The sequence below is a fragment of the Vigna umbellata genome, chromosome 9 (assembly GCF_029865625.1).
Source record: "Vigna umbellata cultivar VRB3 chromosome 9, Vumbellata_1.0, whole genome shotgun sequence".
NCBI classification, from domain to species: Eukaryota; Viridiplantae; Streptophyta; class Magnoliopsida; order Fabales; family Fabaceae; genus Vigna; species Vigna umbellata.
In genome coordinates, this window is record NC_142173.1 from 46,806,945 (window position 1) to 46,815,795 (window position 8,851).

At 30.7% G+C, this 8,851-nt stretch overlaps 1 protein-coding gene across 1 annotated transcript; it reads left to right on the forward strand.

Annotated features, from left to right (window-relative positions):
* Positions 1-452: 452 nt before the first annotated feature.
* LOC124848948 (wax ester synthase/diacylglycerol acyltransferase 5-like) lies at positions 453-3,056 on the forward strand. Its single transcript, XM_047326776.2, has 5 exons — positions 453-696; positions 786-1,349; positions 1,430-1,783; positions 1,935-2,072; positions 2,626-3,056. The coding sequence occupies exons 1-5, from the start codon at positions 511-513 to the stop codon at positions 2,776-2,778; spliced, it is 1,395 nt and encodes a 464-aa protein (XP_047182732.2). The 5' UTR covers positions 453-510; the 3' UTR covers positions 2,779-3,056.
* Positions 3,057-8,851: the final 5,795 nt, after the last annotated feature.

Below are 8,851 nucleotides of genomic sequence, written 5' to 3' on the forward strand. Positions count from 1 at the left end.
CAACAGTTATATATATATATTAGAGAAATATTCAATGAAATTATATAAGGTTTTTTAAAAAGTTAAAACATGTAAAATAAAAGGACTTGACAAAAAATAATTTGTAAAAGTATTATAAAAAAGTGGTTATAATCAATAATATAACTCTTTAAAATTACAAATAAAGATTTATTCTGATAATATAATGTTTTTAGCCAAATAAAGCACAGTGAATTCCTTTTTTTTCTAAAAAAAATTAGTTATGTATTAATATATACATGAACATTGTTTTTCAAGGTTTGAATGTTGTTAGGTAGATGATATAATTGTATTAGAAGAATTTTTTTTCAAAATTAGTCCAAATTCATTAAATGCATGGCTGATAGGTGTATGCTCCATTGTTGATAGCATGCAGTGCATGGTTATAAATAGGACTGCGTGAGACTCTGAAATAGACTCGTGCTTTCCTTGTTTATTTTACAGAAACATTAGGTTTGTTTGCAAAAGAAAACAAAAATATAAGAAAAAAAGATGAACTGCTTTGAAGAAGATGTTCCAGTGCCTCTGAGCCCTATGGCAGATTACTTCAGCAGCTCTCTGATAAACGTGTTTGTCATTGCTGTTGCTGAATCTGAGATTCCAATTGACGACTCAAAAGTTCAACCTCTGCTTAAGAACAAGTTACTTCCCATATGCTCCAGATTCTCTTCTATCATGGTACGTATAATTTATTATTATGTATCTATATCTATATATTACATGAAAGAAAAATATCATCTGATATTATTAGTGCATAACTTGAACAGGTTGCTGACAAGAATGGGAAAAAGGTTTGGAAACAAGTTGATGTTAACCTACAGGATCACGTCAAGATTCCTAAGTTTACGTCCACCAACGGAACACTCAAATCATATGACGAGTGTTTTGATGAATACATGTCAAAAATAGCTATGGAACAGTTTCCAGAAGATAAACCACTTTGGGAATTGCATTTATTTAAGTATCCAACGAGCAAATGTGAAGGAACTTTTATATTTAAGCTCCATCATGCACTTGGAGATGGCTACTCTTTCATGACAACTTTCCTTTCGATAGTAGAAAGTGCTGATAATCCTTCTGTTCAAATAAAATTTCCTTCAAGCAAATCATCAACAAGCACCAATGCCATGCCAAAACAGTTATCTCAAACTGCCTCTATGTTCAAGAGTGCATTTGATTTTGGCTGGAGTTTGTTGAAAAACAGCCTGATACCAGATGAACAGACACCATTAAGGTCAGGGCATGAAGATGTAGGGTTTCGCCCTATGAGTATAGTAAATGTTTCCCTCTCTTTGGACAACATTAAAGAAGTCAAAAATAAACTCAAAGTGGTAAGTTCAGACTTATAGTTTCTCAAGTGTTGTTTTCATCTTGTTTCATTATATCATTGACTCTCTTTTTTCACATGTAGAGCGTAAATGATGTGTTGGTTGGTGCAATTTTCTTTGGCATTCAACTGTACATGAAGGCAAAGAATCACAGATCAAGAACTGCTGAGACTACAGCATTGGTGCTGCTGAATACCAGGAATATTAGGGCTTACATATCAGCGAAGGAGATGCATGCTACCAATTCTAAGGCACCTTGGGGGAACAGATTCCACTTCATGCATGTTCCAGTGCCCATGATAAGTGATAAGAAAGAATTGAACCCACTGGAGTTTGTGTTAGATGCCAAGAAAAGTATCAACAGACAGAGAAATTCTTTGGCAGTACCAATGACTGGTGTGCTTTTACGCTTGTTGAACCAAATCAAAGGACCACAGGTTTGAAATAATCGTGTTTAATTAATGCATCATTTCTCTTTAATCAATATTGTAAGTTTGAGCATTATTAATCAAGTTTAATGTTGTCTTATTTTATTTAGTTAAAGTTAGTAATGACAGAATTGTTTGTATTAATTACTTGGTGTTGTAGGCTGCTACGAACTACATGTATAAGATAATGAATAATGCAAGTTTGAGCATATCACACATGGTAGGGCCAGCAGAGAAAGTGACTTTGGCTAATCATCCAATCAAAGGCTTCTACTTCATGACTGTTGGTTTATCTCAGGTCTCTCTCCCATACACTGAATCTATAAGAAAGAATTGATTATGAAAAGATTGAAATTGGCCTACTTTTAAGAAATGAACTAAGGTATTTTGGAAGACAAAATAAAAAATTGTAGTGAATATTGTAGGTATTAAATATAACTTTTAACTATTTGCTAGGTCAATCTTTCTTTAGATGATGCATTTAATATATCCACTAAACTAATTCAAATATCTTATACTTGCTCCATACTAAATGACTTGAACTATATCTTTTAAGAAAAAAATTGTTTTTATTTTCGTATTCAGATTTAGTAGGATTGAACTTTTATCTGATTTTCATCTCTATAAACAAAAGTATATAACTTATCCTTCTCCGAATTGTTTTAAATATTAATTAAATAAAATTTTATAAAAAATAAAAATAAAAATAAATAAAATATAATAGTATCAATTATTCGAACATAATAATATAAAGTTTGGTGCATGATTAAGAGGATGTTGTATTCTCTAAATTTTAGTCCTATGTGAATTGGTACTAATGTTGTGAAACATATTTTGTGATGGATTTACAGAGTATGACAGTGACTATAACAAGCTACATGGGATATTTAAGAGTTGGATTTGGAGTAGAAGAAGGCTTCATAGATGAATACCAACTCAAGTCATGTTTCGAGATATCTCTGCAGATGATATTGGAAGCAGCAAAAAATTTACCTAAAAAGTAGATTATAGATCGAAGCATCATAGTTATGTCGTACTACAATGTTTCGTATCATAGTTTGAAGGTGGCGTGACGTGTGACAGTTTAAAGCAAAAATAAACAATAAAATGAATAAAGAATCTCCAAGGAAGGTGATGCATGACTGGTAGTAGTTGATGTATTGTGTTACTTGTATTGTATTGTAAAGTAACAATAAATATTTGAATCAATTATGTTTGTCCTTGAGATAAATTTGTATTTTGATTTTGGTTTTTATATAAATTTGTTTGGTTTTATATTTTATATGATTTTGTTTTTATTATTCTATTTTAACAGAATAAAAAAATATTATAGAAATAAAAATGCCCATAGTGAAATGAGTAAAATAAAATAAAAAAGATTGAAATAATATTTTTATACGAATCAAACTGCAAACAAAATGTTTAAAGGAATAAGAAAAGGTATAATTATAATTTCAAGCAATATATGTAAGTGTAAATATTAGAATATTTACATGTGCTGTATATTATTGTAAAAGTACTTGACATGTCAAATTTGAATGATAAATTTCTATATTGATTAAATAAAAAAATATAGGTATAAGAAAAAGATTGTACTTTAACTAATAAAATGATGACCACAAGTTATTTATAATTATCACTACTCAAGAATATCAAATTGTACTCAATTATTTTTTTTCTCATCTCATAAATTTCCTCATAATCAATTTCAAATTATATATCACAACACATGTTATTTGAAATATTTCTGAATCACGCATCTGGTGTAACATCCCAAATTATATATGAAAATATAACATAGTAAGTCCACATTTATATAAGAGAGAACATGTAGAGTAGACTGTAAATAAAGTTAAGCTTACAGTCATCCCAAAACGAGGCAGAATTTAAAACTTAAGCAAATGAAGTATTTCAAAAGGGTAAGAATCACAGGTGGATTCATAACAACTGAATAGTAATTCCAAATACCAAAAAAAGAAACAATTATAGAACTCTAAGGAGACTAAGCAACAACATCGTCTTCCTCCAAAGCCTGCTCTAGAGGCACCTCATTCGTCTCTGCTCACATCCAATTGGATGATCATTGCAAAAGAAAACACATACAACATGCACAAACACAAGCAAGCAAGGGTGAGCTAGTTTTTACAAGCAGGCATACCATTTTAAAATAAACAATTTCATCAAATACATACTTTAAGCCAAGCAAGTTAAATCATACCAAGAAACATGTCATAAACTAGACCTGACTCGTCCGGACTTAGAATGATTACCGAGCTATGGCGGGTCATGCACTCGTGGTGGCTTATGAAACTTGGGTTCCCCACCCTACCACACTCACGAGGTTAGCCTGTTCCGGGCCTTGAGGCATACTGGAAGCCCCTAAGACTAAGACCTCCTGCTACTCCTCACCACATGGTTCAATCCTCTCTACTTGAGAATGAAAGACCATTTTGAGCGTCAGGATAACCCCCAAGACTGAGCTTTCCTGTAGATCATTCTAAACACTACTGCACCACCATGAATCTTCTCCTTGAAGATCATGGAATTACGTCAATCCATCATACTTTTCAAAAATCACATACTTTCACTTTTACATTGCATACAAACATAGATATAATACTAATTATACTTCAAAAGACCACAAACAACTTAATAAGTCATCAAAAATCACATGAAACCATTCCATGTACATTAATAGGCAATAACAGTCCAAGAAGAACCACTAAACAACACAAAACCCCTTAAACTTATACTTAGACAAGGAAAACAACTTTGAAACCATGACCAACAGTTCCGGAAAGGTCCAAAACCCCTAAAACGACCTAAAGAACATCCAAAACGCACATCCAGAACCCTAAAAACCACCCAAAACTGTCCTGGATGATTTTCCAACGACAATAATCGATTATCATATGTGATAATCGATTATTTGCGAGAGCTTTGAAGAGGATACAACTCTCTGACTAAAATAATTGATTATCAAGTGAGATAATCGATTATTCTTATCAGTTTTTGACAGCAACGTGATTTTTCTGGTTTTGGTTCATCTTAGACACTTTAATGAGTTTCTAACACTCCAAACTTGATCCGTATGACGAAATAAACTTGTATAGCTGATTCTAATACTTCCTAATCTTATTATCTAGTGATTTAATGTTGATTTAAACTCTAAACCCTCAATTTCATCAACCTAGGTACTCAATTCTGAATCTACCACTTATAAATTATTTTTAACACTTTTAACACTCCTAATGAGTCACAATTAACTTACCCAAGTTATCTAAACTGATCCTAACAACTTGAAATACAAAATTCAGATTGTGACTACCTTAGTTCTCTTCATAGGTTATAAACTTCAATGATTCACATGGTTATGTCCTAATAAATTATTTAACAAAATTCATTTCTTCTAAGCATTCAAAATTATCACATCATTGTATCAATACCAGTTCCTAATCATCCAATTCACAGTTCATATCAACATCAGTACAGCATGATCACACAATTTCTTCATTTTCAACCAACACAATTTAAACATGTTCATCACCAAAATAACAGAACAGTAAAAAGCAAAATAAATCAGACAAGCATATCATATATCATCTAAAATTGTAACTAGCTCCCCTTACCTGGAAGTTGAGCAGTACAGCTTGCTAGAATACTTTAAACAGGACCCCACATAGCGGAGAACCCAACAGGACCTACAGATCACCGCATTGGTGACAACCAACAACTCTTAGAGCTAGAATAGGGCAAGGAATGAAAAGAAGAATACACAAGGGACATGCAAGAGCAAAATCGCATGCCCTAATTTCAAGAACAGTGGAGGAAAAGGGCAAAACCACTTACCCACTATAGAATGCGAAACCGATCGGTTCAAGTCGAAGCTCTCGACTCCGGGAACGCAGAATCACCACCTAAATGACAATGCACCGGTCAAATTTCAAGATTTGGTAGAGAGAAGGCAGAGAAAGTTAGGGCTTGAATTTTTTAGAGAGAGAGAAGCTCAGAAAATTAGAATCTGCTGAGCTCTTTCCTAAGGTCAGATTGACTTAGAGAGATGGGCCAGCTACCCCACATAGGGCCCAATGGCCCTTTTTATAAATTTACTTGGCCCTTACATCTGGTGTTTAGTTGGGATTAGCCAGGGTTTAGATTGAACTTTAGATTCCACAAATTTTAAAAAAAAACATACATTTCACTACTTGTACCTTCTACACTTACTCTTTCAGACATTAAATACATGTATTGCTATTTACTACTACTACTACTATTATTATTATTATTTACTTCGGTTTTCAAAGCTCCTATTTACAAATACTAATTACGCCTAATGGGACAGTGTGATTAGCTCATTATCTAAGTTTGGGCTTCTATTTCTTATGGACTGATTCACCCAAATTATGACAAGGAGCCCTTTCTTCTTGAATTTTTCTTTTTCTTCCTGCACCCCCTGAAACTCATAAACCCTAGTTTTGTCCTGTTTAAAAATTTAATAAAAACCTGGAAATGCTCCTCTCTCTTCACTCTTAGTTCTCTTTTGCAGTATGAACTTGAAATCAGTGTGTATCCAACATTATTTTGAACAAAAAGGATGAATCAGTGCCAAAATTATGTGTTTTTTATGTTGTTTGTTGATGAGTGTGTATTGTACCGCAGGGTGGAGGCAATGGAAGATAATGAAATGACCTGGACGATGGGATTATTGATAGTATTATTGATAGTTTAAATTTTTGATGTTACATGTTTTGTTTTTTCTTTTTTCTTTCTAAATGTTTTTAGCTAATTATTAATATTTTAGAAAAAAATAATTCACTATTTAAATTACTAAAAAAATATAATTTAATATATTGTTTTTAAAAAATAATGTATTATAATTTTTTAATGTCAGAAATGTGATCATCCTAGTAGGTGATAAAAGGCCACGTTTCACTTTAGTTACAGTGAAAAAATTAACCGTGGTCGTAGATAATGAAAAGGAACTGTCACATGTTGAAGAAGAGACAATTTGTATAAAAACTTTCCTATATATCTTTAGGCCCCTCACAAAGGTGTGGACATTCATGTCTACACTCTACGATTTTAGGCCATATATACTTTTGTATCGACACATATAAAAATCATTATTGATGTACATTGTCGACCTTATATTCCATTCATATTCCTAACATGATTTATCATTTTTAAGAGAAAATATTTAAATATTTAAGTATATAAATAATTTAAAAATACCGAGAAGCATGTTTTACTCAAAATATTAATTTATTAACACATTTTTTAATGTAGGATACATAAAATAACAAATTAATCTACAAAATAAAAATAATAACATAATAACACTTGAGTCCCCCGGTATAACGAAACGCATACATGCTTCTTCCATTACCTTATCCTCTATATATTCCTAGCTCATTGTTGATTATAATAATTCAAGAGTCATATATGACCCACTTGTATTATAAATAGCGTTAATATCATACAAATGGATCTATTATTGTATTAGTAGGTTAATTTAAGGTTAATTAATCTTTATTAGAATAGTTTTTAATGACTATATATCATATTAGAATAATACTATCATCACACAAACACTCACACGCATTGGCATAATTTATTTATATATTTCTCTAGTTTGTATTCTAATATTATGATCGATGCTATATATTACTTCGATGTTATATATTAGTTGATATAAAAGGTGAAAAAAAATATTGTTTTACACATACACATATATTTGTATAATTTATTTCTATATTTATCTAGTTTGTATTCTAATATTCTGAACGATGTTATATATTACTTTTTACCTCGTTAATAATTAATTTTTACATATAGTTGATATAAAAGGTGAAAAAAAATATTGTTTTTTAATAATGAAGATTCTCCCATGATATAGTGAAACTTCTTTAGAAGAGACATCTATTTGAAGCCTTTTCCTCTCCAATACACCAACTACCTTAAGATAACAAAAGTCTAATATCAAAGTTTATATTTCGATTTATAACCGAAACAAAAAAAACTCTCATATTTTATCGTACCTTAATATGTTTTGACTCAAAAATTGAAATATAATGTAAAATATAATCAATACCAAAACCTTTTAGTGTACTAATTTGAAAAGGGTTACTGTGTTGATTTTGCATATATATATGTATATACAAGCTTACATATCATTATCAATGGAAATATGTCTAATAGAAATATGGCTATACACACTCATATATCATCGGATGTCTAACAGAAATATGTCATGAGTGACGTATTTAATTATCTAAGTTTTAAATGTAAAACAAAGAAATTGACATAAAAGTCAAAAAGTTTGGAGTGGTGTTTAAGAGGTAGCTGAATTAAAGGAACAGGAAAACCTAGGTCTTTTTGAGTCTACGATAAAAGAATAGTGAGTCTATTTGGGGGAATTTGGATAAATTTGTGCTATATATACAAGAAATGATACACCCTGTCAATAATGTTCTAGTTCTCTCATCTCCTACTATCTTGTTTATCCTTCACTCAATTATTTATCATATTTATCCAACTAATAATAAAATTTTAAAAAAATTAGTGAAAAATTTATATAACTTTAACTTCTTATAATATATAAAATATTATTTCATTAAACATCATCAAAATTACCAAAAAAAAAACTCTCTAGCATGCCCCATTCCCTCTAATTCACCCTTCATCATTTTGAGGGGGGAAACGTACATATTTCTTTAGGTTTGAATACCTCCACACTAACACACCATTGGTCATCTTATCATGTTAACCACATCTTAATGCTTGTTTCCTGGAGAAAAACTACTACAACAAAAAACTATACTTTCCATTCATTTCATAAACTCATATGATAAATAATTTTATAAAAAACGTAACCTATTAAAATATGATCACAGTTTTACAATTTTTATAAAGGCATTGCGGTTTAATTAAAACCATAACCTATACTTCAACTACCAAAATATACTGCTCATAGAATGTTAAATCTACTCAATGTTATTAGTTAGTCACTGGATAAAATATATGCATAAATAACATTTTTTAATTATTTCAGGTCGGTCATAAATACTTTTGTCTTGA